Below are 17,409 nucleotides of genomic sequence, written 5' to 3'. Positions count from 1 at the left end.
ATGTGAAAAGGACATCATTTTGATTAAGTCATTCTTATCAACCTTGGCAAACCATTCACTCAGCTGAAATCTAACTTAAACAACTAAGCCAGAGATACTGTGTCATTCCATATTTCATTTCTATATCTATGAAGAAACATTTCCTAAAATGTACCCTTCCCCTATTACTTGCGTCAGCCAAGCAGCTCAAAACAAATGAGCGCAGACTCAGCAAGCTGGCTTTTCACTACAGGTGGCAGTAACACCTCTGCGTTATCTGAACTCACGTGCGTCAGCCTCTGAAGACAGACGTTATGCCTTTGTCCACTTCAGTCAGTCTGCCCGACTTTATCAGCATCCCGACTTTCAGCCATCCAAACATATTGGTGCCCTTATCCATGCAGCTAGTTAAACAAGATGGCACACGAGGCTATGTGAAAAATAGATGCTTCTCCTCATGTCTCCATCCCAACAACTCAGAAAGAGCAGATGCATGTTAGGAATGTGAACAAATACACAGTAGGTAAATCTGAAAAGATTAAATACTGAAGTAAAAACGCGGTAGCTGACTAAAAGCCATTTTTTTAAAAACAATTCCTTCATCCCCCTCTGAACTATTTTTATTTGAATAAAACAAGCTTGGTCTGTGTGATTTTTGGAACAAAGAGTTAAGCACCTCACAAATGTTCAAATTACCACTGATCCTCTGCCTAAGGGGCAACAGCTTTAACTCGGTTTTACAGTCATTTTCTCCTCCAAGAGGGAAGTTTCATAGCAACCTAACAGAACACATGTTTACAGGCATATGTAGTCGATTATTATGCATTAATGTTTTGGCCTGCTTCTTCTTTATTTATTCCAAGCTGTCAGGAAAAAAGTATTTCAGCTTTCAGTATCTGCAATGAAACATGTTCCGGTCTTAATTTATCTCCAAAAATGAGTTGTTCAAACAGTATAAAATCTTCTATATACTAACACATCACTCAAGGCTCCAGCTCTCTGGAGCCTTTTGCTCTGTAAGAGCTTATGTTGGAAGATTTGGGTGGGTTGGGTAGCACTGTTGATTTACTTAAAGGCATTTGTTTATTAAGATACTTGTACATCACTTTTGTTTAAAGAAAAGCATCTTAAAATAAATAAATAAATCAGCAATCTATACAGGCACCATTTCATTTGTCCCTGTGATCTCAATAACTTCCATTAAAAATACCCATTAGAAGTCAAATAAAGGAATCCAACAAGCTAAATGTATTATGTCTTTAAGTGCAATGATCGTGGGTGCACAAGGAAAAATAAAGGGCTGGAAAGACAAGGAAATCCCAGCAGACTAGCTCCTTGCTAATTATTCACTGGGGAGTTTGTGTAGAAAATTCAGGTAGAAAGAATTGACTTTAAATCAATTGTGCCTTTAGAGAACTGTTCTAATCCTGGAATATCTAGGACTCTTTGTAGACGTACATCTACTAAATCTATTATTTAGCATAATTTAACACAATCTATCCAACCTTCAGACTTCCCTAATCCCACAACTCAGGTAGAAGAAAAATTAATTTGAATTTTGACTAATTAGCAGCTAATTCCATGGCAGTTTTCCATCCCTTTCCTTAAGGAATCTAAGAAGTCATTTTTTGGCAATCAGACACAGCTAAGAAAAAAAAAAAAAAAAAAGACATTTCACAAAACTGTGAGTGACAGAAAAATGGGTCAGAAAGGAAATTCGCACACAGTAAAATACATTATCTGCTCCCTCCTCTGGCGTTGCAAAATCTGCTATAGCATTCTACTTTGCAATGTCAGAGCCCAACTTCCTCCATACAAAAGTTTTACTATTTACTACTGCCAAATGAGAAATAAGTCTTCAAACACGGTTTCACTTTTACAGGAATTTCAGTTAAGCTTCACTTTGGAAAAAAAATTTAAAAAATCACTTAGTTAAAAAAAAAAAAAAGTCTCTTTCTGAACCAGTAATGACCACAGTGCTGCCCAAAGAAAAGGACACCCATCTTCACAGGTAGCTGTGAAGAACAAGAACTAAGGGATTCCTGTTCCAGGTCAATCCAGATTTGTTTTGCCCCACTGAATAACCAACACCTCTGAAGAGTAGTTCAAGTAAAATGGAAATTATAAGCAGCTGAAGGGTAAGATTTTCCTTTCAAGTCCTCTCTGATTACTATTTCCAAGGCATTCGTACATGTGACTAGACCTGCATATTGGAAGTAGCAGCTCTAGTTCCAGTTGTTCTCAACATGACATTCTCTCGCTCAAGATGGTACATTTTTCTTCCAAGTGCTCCATACACCTAACCTGTATTTTCCTCTCCTCTCCCCAAGACTCCCTTACGAGAAAAGCATGTTTATTGTATTTTCTTTTAATCTTCAAAGATCCTAAACAATATCAGATTTGGGAGAACTACTGGAGCATAAAGAAAATATTACTATGGATGGGGAACAGCCTCCTCAGTCATCTTATCATAATCTTACACAACTAACTAAACTGAAAGCTTGGAATGAAAATAAACTTACTTTCTAGTAAAACTTCATAAATTCTTAAAGTTGTTCCTAGCATGAACATAACATTAACCACTAAGTTACTGTCAGGTTTATGGCTCTCTGGATGAGGGAAGACCCAGGAAAATTTATTTATTAACAGCCCTACCTACCTAATGCACATAGGGTAAACTTGCTTTCTGTCCCTCTCCCCCACATCAGATTTCCTGTCATTTGTGACAAACTAGCATCCCACCGACAGCTAACGAGTATAGCAAAAATGACAAAACATATTATCTAATTATCAGCAGGCAAGTGGGAAAAGGAGAGGTCATGGAGGTTAATGCAAAGCTTTTGCACCAACTTCAAACGGCCAGTAAATTTGTATGCCACTTAATCCTTCCATAATAGAAAAGCAGCCAAGCAGTAATACAGAAGGGGGGGCAAGATCGGATTCTTTTCAGGTACACAGTGATAGGTGATACAAAGATGCAAAAAGGGAAAATGATTATATATGTGGAAAAAAATCACTCTGATAGTAGCCAAATGCTGGAACAGGCTGCCCAGAGTGATTGTGTAAGCTCCTTCCTTGGACATATCCAAATCACACCTGGACAAGACCACCAGCAACCTAAACTGACTCTACTTTGATTATCTGTTTGGAGCAGATGACCTTCAAGGACTCTTCCTTCCAGCCCTTATTATTCTATGGTTCATTAATGGCTCCAAGCAGGGCTACATGCTGACTGCCCAAACTTCTTACGTCTGCACCTGTCCTGCTGATGGAAGCACTTCATGACGCTGATAAAATAGCACTGATTCAGCTCCACACTGTTCGAAAAATGTTTTATCAGCAGCTCACATCAAGGCAGCAGATTTACTCATCAGAATTGATTTTTGTTGATGACTGTGCAGGTAGCCCACTCCTGATCCCACAGTCTGCTCGTCTGGCTCATACACCACGTTATACCAGCCTAAAGAAAAAAGCACTGTGCCTAACCACACCACGGCATTTGTGTGCTCCTCCAGCAATAACAATCCTTGCTCACCCACCAAAAACTTTTGCTGTGAGAAGCACGCTTGCAGAAAAGCATAACTGACTAGAGAGACTTGCAAACCTATATCAGATGACAGAATACTCACTTGGAAAAACAAGCTCTAAAATCAACATCTACCAAACATTTATATATAGGTATAACCACGGGATAGTATATCAGCTTTATTTAAGAGGCTTTGATAAGTCCCATGCATTTTCAGAGGACCTGCAACATTACCTGACAAGTTATCCAACAGGAAAAGGCTAAGAATTAAAACATGCTAATGAAAACTCTGCTATAACAAGCTGGGTAAGCTATCTAGATGACAAACCGAGGAAGAAGCAAAGTTGTGATATATACAAGGCAGCCTCTCCCACACTCATTAGTATCAATACTGTAGAAATGTTTTATGAAAGTTTGAAAGCATGCTGCCTCTACCCTAAGTTGTGATGCAACTATTCTCAACCCAACAGCAGAGATTTAATGCTGATAAATAGTAATCAGAAGTACTGAATGACCAGTAATCTGCAGTAATGAAAAACTGGCATCTCACAGGTAATACAAAGCATGTGCATGAGAAAAATCAATAAACTGATCTATACCTGGTGCTTCCATATGAGAGTGAAAAGTCCTTGCCAGACAAGGATTCGATGTTTCTACAAATTAACAGAAAGATTTTTCTAGATTTTCTATAATGAATTGGCAGTGTGTTATGTCAGTCTAGTCACTAGAAGATGACATTGAATCAAGTTAAATTAAGTTTAACCTGCTCCTCAAAGTGCTTCTGTCACAAAGCTGCTTAGACATTTGACTGGACTCACAGGCAGTGGTCGTGAGCAGTTTGACCCTTCCAGGCTTCTAACAAATTACATCCAAGAAAACTCAAAAATGTTGCACCCCCTGTAATAAAGACTGCAGCACCTTCTTAAACTGAAGTGGTGATAATTACCACACTCTCATCACTAACCAGAGAGGCAGAAAAAACAGTAAATTAGTCCCACGTGATGCATACAAATGAAACAGAAGTCGGACTGATCATAGGACCAACCAAGGAAACTGAGAATCACGTAAATTCACTTTAGGAATAGTAAAGGCATCAAGACTGACATCTGAGACACGGCCAAAAAAATTATGCAGGAAGAGCTGGTATCGATACAGACTGCAAATACTAGTTACATCCATAAAATCCATCTTGCACTGTTAATGAGTGGAGTTTCATCCTCCTTGACACGGTATTGCTCCAATATTATTTTTAAATGTTTCAGTGCAAGTTTTCTATGAAGTGGAAAATTCCATCCTGATGGAGTTCAGCAGCAGCACATACTTTTTGCCCAGAAATGTATCCTGAAATATCTTTAAAATGTGTTAGAACAGCTTTCTTAGAACTTGATACTCAGCCCAGAGCTCATATTAAAAAGTATATCCTTATCTCTCCCTCGGATTTACAACATATAAAGCGAATCACAATAAAAATTAGCGAGTCTCTGACAAAACATTCATTGTTTTCACAACCTGCACACTATCAGAACAATTAGAAAAATTAAAAGCAAAGCTAAAACCAAAATATTTAGCTCTGACATTTATTTCTTTATATCAATATTCCATCAACATACAGTGTAAAAGGACATACTACACCATATCAAATTCTCAAATAGCTTTATAACTTTTCTTTTCCTAGCTATAAATCTTAAGAAAAGAATTGGCTATTTAAGATGAAAATGAACAAAATGTACTATTGTGTAATGAGTCTGGAACACATTCTCCAGATGTTACTGTTCAAAGACATTCATATAAATCAGCACAAAATCCCAATCTTGCCAAACTGCTCTGGAAGAACCAGGCAAAAAAAAAAAAAAAAAAAAAAAAAAAAAAAAAAAAAAGGCTGCATAATTATCTGCTTAAATCTATCTACAATGATATAAGGATAACCAAACTCCAGATTTCTTAGATTTTACTCACTCTCTATATACCAACCAGTCATTTTTAACTCTGAATAAAATTTTCCACCCTCAGCTTAAGTCTGACACATCAAAAATACCCAACTGCTTCATTCAACCACATGCAATATGTCAGTAAGGACAAGAACTAACATAAAAGAGGTAGCAGGGTGCTTCTTCAATAACCTTGCAGTCTGCTTCTGAGGCAAAAAAAAAAAAATAGCATTTAATATCCATCTCTTTATGCAATAACCCCCAATCACATTTCTCATGCTACTTTGAGTTTTTCTTTTCACTGTAAAGCTTATTGCTATGTTCTTACAGGATGCAGAAGACCCCATGATTATTGATTAAAAGAAACTCATGGAAAAACCCCAGAGCATCTCCCCACCAGCTACAACAATACCCAACTAGTAGCAGCTTGTGGGAGGCATTAATGCACTGCATTACTTGCCCCAACCAGCCTATTCCTGCTGTTTTCAGCTACTTCCTGACCTTGCAGTGCAGCGCCTGGCACCATGAGCACAGACCCAGAACCTCCCCTGACAGATCTCCACTCCCCAGGCAGTAACATGCTGTGATGTCTCCACAATAACCAACTGCCTGAAATGACTAACAAAAAATCAGTCACACCATACAAACATTGTAAGGTATTTTATGGATTTTGGAGGCAAACTATTAGAATTTTTAAAAAATAAATTTATGTCTACCTCTATTTGCTCAGCTTCAGTAGCATGAAATAGCGGAAGAACCTTCTAAAAGCTGTCAGGACATTAAACAATTTCTAAAGCATATCCTATCCTTAGCCAAGAAACTTCAGCAAATACTGTAGCAACCTGGGGTCAGCTTTATCTTCTCATCCAGATTTTCCCCATAGGCATTTCATTTAAACACAGAGCTTGCCTTCAGTGTTGTTTTTTTTGTTTTGTTATGTTTTTGCATCTCATAAGTTCATAAAAATATTTTGTGTCTAAGTAAACACTTTTCTTCAAAGAATGACTACCAGAATTTTAGAAATGCTGGCATGTCTTGGGCATGGTGAGGTACAGCCATCTCCTGGGCCAGATAAACAGAACGTCCTGAATTATTTTGATGGACTATAAACAAACCATTCATTTACTGAGAATGAAATATTCCCTGAAAACTCACACAGGAGCTTACACCCTAGACACAAGATCTGCAAAATAACATCCAGGGATTACAGTGGGTCAGACATTGGAAACAAACATCAGTGCTGCAGGACAAGCTAGCATTATCATGAGACGTATCAACAGAAAGCTGTAAGCAATCCTGTTTTTTCTCAGTAAGACCCAAGCAGAGTAATGTATTCAGTTTTGGATGGTCCGTATCCTTCAGTTGCAGCAACCAGAATCCAGAGATCTATCAACAAAAAAAAAGCTTTGAACTAGAAGAATAATCCTGCACTGGGACAACGTGTGTAGGGAAGCCACAGAATCTCCATCACTGAAGGCTAAGACCAGCCTTGGCACTTATCTGTCCCAAAACATACCCTGTCCTTTAGAGATCCAATTCTGTAAGGCAGGCAGAAAGTAGAGGAAAACAAATATGGAAGTGATAAATAAAATCATTTTTAAAGCATCCAGCCGATTACGAATGATGTGGCTAGGTCATCCTCACATAAGGATGTTATTTTCTTTCTATAACTGTGGTTTCATATGCAGTTAAGTCACTTGTTGTTTGATGTGTTTGAAATTTTCCACAGGGGAAATCTTTGATTCAACTCCCCCTGCGCCCACAGGATTCAATACGAGTACTATTTCTTTTCTTGATTTTATTTTTCTTCTGCAATTTTCCAATTTGAAAGAAAATACCCTGGACAAATTAAAAAGACACAAATCACTGTTTACAATCTTTTTCCTATTCACTTCACGCTATTTTATTTTTTAAGCCTGGTTTGGATGAAAAAATTCTACAAACTTTATTTGCACTTACAGATGCATCAGTATAATAAAACATAAAAGGATTATTTATAAAACAAGTCTATATGCTCGAATAGGTCAATGAAATAATTACATTTCAACACTATACTTCCTCTGGTTACATGAACTTTCCAAAACCTTCATTTTGGGCCACATTAGGCTAAGTGGACCTTTCTTTGGAGTTTCCATTTAGACTGCTCTGGCGTTCTTATGAGTAGCATGTCTTGCCAATCTCTATTTCTGCTATTCTTGCTTATCAGTCTTTACTTCTGTCCACTTTCTCCATTTTTTCCTTTCATTTCTTCACCTCTGATCTTTTCTGTATTTTTGTAATGTGGAATGAACAAGGGAAAGAGTTAATATACTGATCTTTACATGCTGCAATTCTATTTCACACTTCAAACAGAGCAACCAGACATGATGTATTTACAGTCCAAGAATCGTTATTTCAAATCCATCTGCAGACTCAAAGACAAATGTACAGCTATTTCGTTCAGATAACATTTTATTCAAAAGAACAAATGTACATCCCTTTAAAGAAAACAATTTTAAAAGTTTGCACACATTACTGAGGCTACAAAAATACAGTAGGCAAGGGAACCAGCTATGAATCATATAGCTTACATCTTTCCTCTAGAGACAGGAAACATCTCCAGACAGCAGGAATATGGAGCAGCAGACATTTGTTACTTTTTCAATAAAGCTATTCTGCAGGTTAGAGTGTGCAACCTCTGCAAAATGCTGACAATCAAAAACCTGGCAGGAGGTGATGGGGAAGGAAAGAAGAAATCAGAGCATGCCATCCAGTGCGAAAGAACTAAGGGAAGGGCCAAAGAAAAACTGTACAAGACTATTTCTTTTCCCTTTTTTAAAATGAACTTTCCACATTAAAAAATAAATAAATAAATAAATCAGATGTCTACTCGTTTTCAGGAAAGAGGATTACACAGCACCTGACTTCTAAGCATTCGGTTCATGTAAAACATACTGAAATCCATAGAAGAATGATGAGTTGCAAACGATGCCAGAGATCTGTAATCAGCCTATTTCAGATGTTGGCATAAGATGTACAGGAAGAAACACAGTATCCTAGGTTACAGCTATTGCAGAGAAGAAACTCCTGCATGCTGACTTGTTTGCATATGATTCCTCACTTAAACCATTTCAAACAAAATTCCTCGTAGCATGTCAAAAATTCATCAGATCAAAAACTAGGATTTACTTCCTTACAAAGTCAATGAGCTGCACTTCTTATGCTTGTTAGCACAGACCTCTAGCCGTGTTTGTATTAGCGCTATACTCAGAGCTTAAATGGCTTTTCTGGAAAAAAAAAAAAAAAGTTTTAGATTTGATGATAATTTATTCTAAAAGCAATTTTTTCTTCTTCTTTACCTGTCCAGAGAGACTTGCGTAACAGTCTGGATAGGAAGCACCACCTGTATAGTACTACAACTGAGTATTAATACACTAAATTCTCCCTACTGTAATATTAGATGATAATTAGACATTTATGTCTATAATATGCTTTAAAAGGAACTATTAATTTGTATCAAAGTCTGAGTATTTATAGGCATAGACTGCCACCTAGTGATTTGGATTATCTACAAAAATGCAAAAAACACTCTGAAAAAGAAAAGAACATTAATTCCATCGTATTTTATATCAACATAAAGAGACAACCTCATGTTATGCCACTTGCATCTCCTATTATTATGTTGATGGTACATGCACGAGGTAGGTGGTGAAAGAAAAGCCAGTAAGTATGTAAACTGCATTGTACAGGCAAGATCCATGAGGTTGCTTGTTCATCAATTGTCTGGAATTCCTCCTTATTTTACTCAGACTAGCTTCTGCATAAAATAAGCACTGCATCCGGAACTTATTTCATCTCCAAGACAAAGCTGACAGACAGCCACACTCCTGCTGAAGTTTTGGATTCCTTCAATTTTTGTGCTTTCAGTCTTTCCTGGCTCTCCTAAGCACAGTAACTAGATTTTCAGTATGTCCTGTAGTTCATCTTTGCCATTTCCTCTCCAGCCACTGCCTGTTTTCCAGAGGATTTCATTATTAGAGAAGAAGCCAAAAGTTCTTGTGTCATCTTACCTGCCTTACAAAAAGTTGAATTATCATTACGCGGACAATTCTTAAGTTCACCTCTTATCTTCAGACTTCTCTCTCTATCCAAATTTGTAGTTCAGATACTGCCACCATGTACTTATGGGTACCTCATCAGAAGAATTATAAAGAACTCATTTATTTCTCCTGTCATGCCTTCTCCACTACCTTCTGTCTCAATCACTATCGACATCTTCAGTTCATTTCTCAGCAAGACCTAAATCTTAGAATCTGCAAGACAGAAAGGGATCTTAAGATCTTTATATAATGTGTAAGAGAAACGTTTTTTTTTTAAGATAGGAACACGTCAAAAAGCTTTTAAAATTTCTCTCTTTTAGCAAAGACACCTTTCCTGTAGCAATACAATCTTCGCAACAGTCTGAATGAATTTGAAGAGGCAGCTTCTCAACTTGTCAATTTGATTTCACCAACACTTTATATACCCACCCATTTTATTATACAGTGACATGGAACATAAGCTTAGTTCTTCCACATCTAATCTATCATCTTTTTCACTATGAAGAGATCAGCACCTTTTCTGATCAAACATCAATATTAGCTTTCATTGGCCCTTTCTGAATGCTGATATAAGTACTTCTACAATTTCTCATGTTGTCTCCCATGCTTTAAAGGAGTTCCATTCAAAAATCCCCAAAGTATCAAATATCTTTCACAAAAATTTCACTAAAAATCCTCGCTTCACGCCCACAGAACAAATTTGATTCTACCTAGGCTGCTGATGTGCTGAGACTATTGTAATACCCTTTATAAAGGGTTCTCTGCAGCACCCACCTCAACAGCACCCCTGCACTCTGGGGCAGGGGCTGTCAGTCTGTGAACAGCACTGGCACATCTGAACACATGGTGTTAAAACACTGCTACAGGAATGAAGTAATGCCTTTCCTTCATTCCAATATTACAAGACTTTCTTACATCAAAGAAAACCAAAAAATCACCCTCAAAGCAACACCCTGGTAATATAAAGTTTATTCCTTTGTGACTTTAAACTGGGGATGTTCACTAAAAAACTAGAATGTTGCTTATGAAGCCATCTGCTCCTGTTACTTACTTCCCAAACAAAGTTTTCTGTTGCTTGTTTTTACAGAAACCAACTGCTGTCTCAGGAACTTCATTTTCACATGAAGTCTGGTCAGCAGAGTAAACATATCCCACCAGAGTTACAGAACTAACTTAACCCCAACATGAAACTCTAAACATCTTTAGTAATAAAAGTATGATTGAAACTATATGAACATTTTAATATACAAGCATAGAGTGAGAAAATATCGACATAGTACTTGAAGCAGAGAAACAAAAAGACAGAATAGGGCTATGTTTCTAAAATTTCTCAAAAGCATAGTATTCCTCCTCTCCCTTCTTCAGTCTGCTGCTTTCTTGTGATCTCCAAGATAGCAGTAATTCATCTTCAGCAGATGAAAAAACTAAAATAGATGTAATCACTTGCTGCAAGTCATTTTTGTGCCTCAAAGAAGCTATACTGCCAAACCTTAACATTTTTATAACATCCTTCAAACTGTTTGAAGGCCCAGGGGAAGACAATTCCCATATAAAAAGCCAGCAGGTTACTGTAGCCGCAACCAGTTTCCAAGACCTGTAAATCACTGTGTGTCACCTCGCATGCCTTACGTGGAACACTGGTTCTTTTTTGGGGCAGTAACAGTTCTTCTTGTAGAGAAATAAGTACTTAGAAACCACACGAAAGGGAAGAACAGTACTTTGAAAATTCCTCCAGATTGTGGACTAGGTGGCTAACTCTATCCAAAAAGAACTGTGCACTTATTTTTTTTCAGACCATATATTGTAACAGAAGCATACCTTTTTTTTCCCCCCACATCTTTCTTATGAACCACTGATACTCTTCTGTAGGAGAGTGTCCCCCAGAAACAGCAGAAATAAAGTTTCTTCCAAAATGAACACAATATAAGGATTAATTTACATCACAGATCATGCAAGCAATTATTGAAAACTCCTGCAAGTTTTTAAAATGCAGTTGGACTAGATGATCTCTGAAGGTCCTTTCCAACTGAACTACTCTATTCTAAGAAGTTTCGTAATTAAAACTTCTTTAGAAAATAACCTTTTTTTAAAAAAATATAAAGTTTTTGCAAGTAACTACTCTTTTTCTTCCACTGAACTCACCTCACCTGTTTGTGGTCTGAGATAATTAAGTATCATTTAATTTTCATGTACTTTTGCAAATCTGTTTTTCCCTACCTAGTGGACAGACAAAGGTTACTTCTAAGATTACTTTGAGGCAAAGGCTGTAATATTTCTCTGAATGCCTTCTCACAGGTTCCCAAATATGTAAACCAATCGCATTCTAGATGAAGAACAAGCATAGAACACGTTTCTATACTGTGTTGTATTTCTGCATTTCCAAGGCATATTAGACAACGCTATATTTAACAAAGTGTCTAAATCAATTTTAAGGTAATCCCTTCCTGGTTCTTGACTGATAGGACTGAAAAGCACCACCGTGTATTGCTGTTAAGAGGCTTTCATTTGATGACAGTAATTAAGCGGAGCCAAAATGATGAATATTTAAAAATTTGAAGTTATACTGATGAAGTTATTTGAAGAAATTGAAAACAAATTAATTTACATCAGCAAGTTCAGTAACTTTGAAAGCTTACATAAATGATAACACAAATGATAACACATTCTAAACATATTTTCAAGGGCAAATAGACACAAAAGTTCACTGACAAGACTTTTCTCCCACATATTCATCTTTTATCCCATAAACCATACAGGGCAGAAAAGAACAGAGATGTTAGTATGAAAATAATGTCAGATTTAAATGCTAGCTTACCATACTTGTCTCGCAAGCCAACCGTACACCTGAAGACTCCACCAAAGGCCACATCTTCACCAAATATTACTGAAAAATAAGAACAGTAGAGGAAGGTTAATGTGACTCCAATGCATCTTATTTTTAATGAACGTGTTTCAAAGGCTTTTATGTGAAATACCCAACACTCCATTCTACTTCAAGATTTTATGTTGACATCTCAGTTCTTCTCATGTACAGCCTAACCGTAACAAAAAGAGAACAAAGGCTAATGAGGAATTAGTAAAGCAACACAGCTATGTCTCAAAACAGAATTAACATGATTGATTCAACTAAGGTTTCATTTAAACCATCTATTTATTTTTCTGAAATATTCTATAATATCACATCATCTAAATTAATACAAGCAATTCCAAGAAGCATTCAGCCACGAAAAAGTGTCCAAAGTTATGTGATCTGCTTCAACTGGCAAACACACACATTCTTCATCCACAGATTTCAGTAAATACAGTGTGTCAAGTTTTGAAAAATGTCAAATTGAAGTGTTCTTCAAAATACAAATCAAGCCAGCTGGTACTAAAAAAAAAAAAAAAAGAAATACCATTTCATGTAGCTATCAGCATACTTCCATGGACTTACTCATTCTCTTCATCCACTGAAATACTTTTCTGGACAGATTACACGAGCACAAGGATTTCCACTGCTTAGACAACAGTTGCTCAATTCCCATACAACTAAAACCATATGAAGGACATGCTTTCTACTGCAAGAAGCACTGATTAATTTAGTAAGTAGGATAATACTTGACAGCTCATAGATCTGGACTGCAGAATTCCAGTATGGTTTGGCAAAAGGGCTTTACACAGATCCAACCCCGCAACGCTGAGTAGCAAGACTGGGGCCTTAAAGCAACTAAAAGGCTGAAGGTTAGGTTCCTGCTGGAGTAACTTTCTACTCATTTTTACATAGTTGATACTACAGAAATGGCACTAAAATCTGTTCCTGGCACCAATTTACCTACAGTTGTCTAAGTCCAATTTAATAAAGCTGACGTATATAATACAGCTCTAGACTGAGAAGGAATGTATACAGGCACAGACTGGATACAAAAGATGGAATTTGTCCTAACAGATTAGACAATTAATCAGACTTCAAAGCGAACAGTGGTTTAAGCAGTGCCAAAAAGTGTTACTAATGCACTGGAGGAAAAAACAAACCGACACAACAAGATCGTACAGATTTTGCAGCTGGGTTTGTGGCATTAAAAATCTCTTTTAAATATCTGGCCATCATCACACCTTTGTTGATGACAACAGAAGCAACAGACCTCCCGTTACCTGTAAGAATTAAGAGTAAATAGTTTCGCATAAAAAATAAAAAGACGAGGGGTTTAGAATAACCCTTTTTAATCAGACCACGATGAGCTACCTTCTTTAAAATTATAGGTTACCCAGACTGTCAAAGACTGGAAAATATTACATCGCTTATGTGCAATGATGAACCGAAATCAGTAAAGCTGGAAAGGAATTTTGGAGGGCAGGAAAGGAGAGAAGGGAGAATGGACAGAGCAAGAATATGTGGTCTTTCAAGAGCACCACTTTTTGAGCATGGACAGTAGAAGGAACTAAAAAATGAAGACTTATATAAGAAAAACCTCCTTTACTTACTGCTGCAGCTAAAGCTGCCCTTAAACACCAGAAGTGTGTTAGGAAACATAGCTTTCTGTCCCAGCTTTCAACCAAAATACAACCAGCTGATAGAGAATACACAGCTACAGCTTAGATCACATAATCCATTAATAATGCGTTAATATTTCATTTATGTATTTTCAACCCTAACAACACATGTTGAAGTTTTGTTTGAGATCAAAGTGTAGAAATAACTTATTAAAAAGCTCTAAAGGTTAGGAGAAATGTATTTAATTGTGTGCACAAACAAGCAAAACAAAATGCAATCTATACAAAGCAAAACACACTAACGAGTACAACATACCTGCAGTCGGATCTTTGGCTAAAGCATTATCCAAGGCACTTGTTATGGACTGGAAGAGGTTCATCTTTTGAGTTTGCCCTGTGTGAAAGGAATTATTTAGATATGTAATTGGTTCAAAGCACAAAATGTGTTAGAAGACACTGGTACAAAACTTTACTAAAAATTTAGTCAAGAGTCATAAACAAGATCCCTGTCAGGAGAACCTCAAAGGCTCATTGGCTGAGTAAACTTAAATTATGGGATAGATGGGATTGAGCACTGCATACTTTACAATCCCAAGGACTAAAATTCTACTCAGCCTGTTTTCAAACACCATATTCATAGCTGCAGATGCAGCTTTGCAATGCTTATTCAAACACAGAATCACTAAGGTTGGAAGAGACCTCCAAGATCATCTGGTCCAACCATCCCCCTACCACCAATGTCACCCACTAAACCATGTCCCTAAGCACCACGTCCAGCCTTTCCTTAAACACCCCCAGGGACGGTGACTCCACCACCTCCCTGGGCAACCCGTCCCAGTGCCTGACTGCTCTTTCTGAGAAGAAATCTCTCCTCATTTCCAACCTGAACCTCCCCTGGTGCAACTTGAGGCCATTCCCTCTAGTCCTATCACTAGTAATCTGCGAGAAGAGGCCGACCCCCAGCTCCCCCCACCTTCCTTTCAGGCAGCTGTAGAGAGCAATAAGGTCTCCCCTTAGCCTCCTCTCCTCCAGACTAAGCACTACAAAGAAATATTAATACAACGATTTTTCAAAAGGAAAAAAAAATAGTAAGGCATTGTTTTGAGGATAGGCATACTTTCTCCTGAGGTTCACCAGATCTCATCGAACTTTCTTTATCACTCTTAGATGCATTTGTTTTTAAGCTCCAGCCTTTACTGTTGATACCTACTACTATTGTAAGTTTTCTACACCTCCTGCCTCTCTGGCCTGCAGATAGAAAGTGTCAGATCAAACTCCACGTAAGGAGGAAAACTGGATGCTGAACAGCTATACTTAAAAAGGGTAAAAGGAAAGCACTTGTCCACTGTATTGAGATCTACTGCACGTCCCCTTCTCCACTGCAATGCTGCAAGGAAAGAAAGGGCCTTAAAACAAAGATGGAACAAAGCGATAGCCCAGTCCCTGCTACTGCGACCAACTCAGATTCTCCAATAAAACAAAATGATGCCTTATCAGAAACTGAGTGAAGAAGGAAATCCCTTGCTGATGTTTGGTAGCTCTTTCACTCACAAAACCTCTGTCTAGCTCACGATTACGAGCCACAGCCCAGGAGAGGATTGCCTACCAGCACACACAGCATGCCAAACAGAAAAAAAAAAAGGTGGTGGTGGTGCTAAGGTGAGGAAAGAGTAAAAACCCCGAAGAAATGTAAAACCAGGAGTAAGAAGTCACAAAGAAGAACGAACTACAGTCTGTTTCCAGTAGGTACAGTATCTCTCGGTCATCACTCAGTTTCCCCTGCTCTTAAATTGTTAAGTAACATTCAGGTTTTTTGTTTGTTTAAGAGCTGGGTCATGGCACAGCAGAGCTGGGGAGCTGCTTTCCCATGTTTGATAGCTTCACTTGTTACACATGGCCCTTTAAGAGGAGGAAACTGTAAAAATTATTATGGGAACCATTCAAATCATGAGGTAGCTACAAGTGATCATCATTTACAAATTCAGCAGAGGGAGAGCTGTGAACAGCAATTGTTCCTCTCTTTTCCCCATCATCCACACAAGCGCTGAGGTTGTCCTTTTACCAAGGTACAATCATTCCAGCATTTGATGCAAGTAAACGCCTATTACTCCAACCACTGTCAGAACCTGCTGGCACTGACTGCTGTGACCTGCTGTTCTTGTTTACAATAAAGAGTTTTGTTTCAGCCCGTGTGGGGACAGAGACAGTAATTGCGCCCTGCAGGTGTGAACGGTGGAGCTGGAGAAGCATTAATGTCCAGACAAGTATTGGCATTTCTTTATTTCCCTTTCAGCGTTTTTCACAGGATTTCAAAGCATGTTTTCAGGCACAGTTTTGCTCTCCGCAAACGGCACTAGCACCAGGCCTGCCCACAAGGGCTTCTCCACCGGGACCTCGGCAGAAGCTGGCAGCGCGCAGGCACTGCTGTGACATCTGGCACGCCTCTGCCTAACGAGGAACGGCTGAGAGCTTTCTTGGAATTAATCGCTGAGTGGCGACACCGAGGTACCACAGAATATCCCGAGCTGGAAGGGACCCACAAGGATCAGCGGGTCCAACCCCTGCCTCCACACAGGACCACCCAAAAATCAGACCACACGACTGAGGGCGTTGTGCAAGCGCTTCTTGAACTCCGGCAGGCTCGGTGCCGTGACCACTGCCCTGGGGAGCCTGTCCCAGTGCCCGACCACCCTCTGGGTGCAGACCCTTTCCCTAACCCCCAGCCTGACCCTCCCCTGTCCCAGCCCCATGCCGTTCCCTCGGGTCCTGTCGCTGTCCCCAGAGAGCAGAGCTCAGCGCCTGCCCCTCCGCTCCCCTCGTGAGGGAGCCAAGGCCGCCATGAGGCCTCCCCTCAGCCTCCTCCTCCCGGGGCCGACCCAGCCCCGCGCCCCAGCCGCTCCCCCTCCAGCCGCGGCGGCGGGGCGGGCCGTGCTGCGGAGTCCTGCCCGCGGGGAGGACCCGGGCCCGGCCCCGCTCTCACCGTAGGCGCTGGGCGCCGGGTCCGGCTGGAAGGCGAAGTGCGCGGCGGGCCGGCGGGGCGCGGCCGGCAGCGGGAGGCTCCAGGGCCGGCCTCGAACCCGCGGCCCCGCCGCCGCCGCCGCCGCCGCCCCGGCCCCGCGCAGCGCCCGCGCCAGCCCCGCCGCCGCCATCGCCGCCGCTGCCGGGGGCCGCCGCCGGCGCCGCGCGTTCTAAAGAGGCGGGGTCCCCGGCGGGCGTCCCGATTGGCCAGAAGCGGCGAGGGGAGGGCCAATCAGAGCCCGCTCTGCGGTGGGTGGGGAGGGGGGAGTGACGGGCTCCTGCGCCTGCGCAGGAGGCCAGCCGGGAGGGGGCGGGGCCGTGCGGGAGGGGCGGGGCTGGGGGCGGTAACGGTCGGGCGCGGCCGTTGGGCGGGGCGGTTGCGGTGACCGTTGAGGGGGCCGCTCAGGGC

The 17,409-nt window shown here is 40.0% G+C and overlaps 1 protein-coding gene across 3 annotated transcripts in view; it reads right to left on the bottom strand.

Moving 5' to 3' along the window:
- The window catches only part of BCKDHB (branched chain keto acid dehydrogenase E1 subunit beta), a 132,954-nt gene extending 115,822 nt beyond the window's left edge, over positions 1-17,132 (bottom strand). For all 3 annotated transcript variants that reach the window (XM_083829948.1, XM_083829949.1, XM_083829950.1), the window contains exons 1-3: positions 16,963-17,132; positions 14,299-14,376; positions 12,328-12,396 (exon numbers count right to left, since the gene is read on the bottom strand). In XM_083829948.1, the coding sequence (XP_083686074.1) occupies positions 12,328-12,396; positions 14,299-14,376; positions 16,963-17,131 (316 nt within the window). In that variant the 5' untranslated portion in view covers position 17,132. The remainder of the gene's footprint in view (positions 1-12,327; positions 12,397-14,298; positions 14,377-16,962) is intronic.
- Between the last annotated feature and the right edge of the window lie 277 nt (positions 17,133-17,409).

This window comes from Anser anser (genome assembly GCF_964211835.1).
Source record: "Anser anser genome assembly, chromosome: 3".
NCBI classification, from domain to species: domain Eukaryota; kingdom Metazoa; phylum Chordata; class Aves; order Anseriformes; family Anatidae; genus Anser; species Anser anser.
This window is presented reverse-complemented; position numbering and strand designations above follow the sequence as displayed.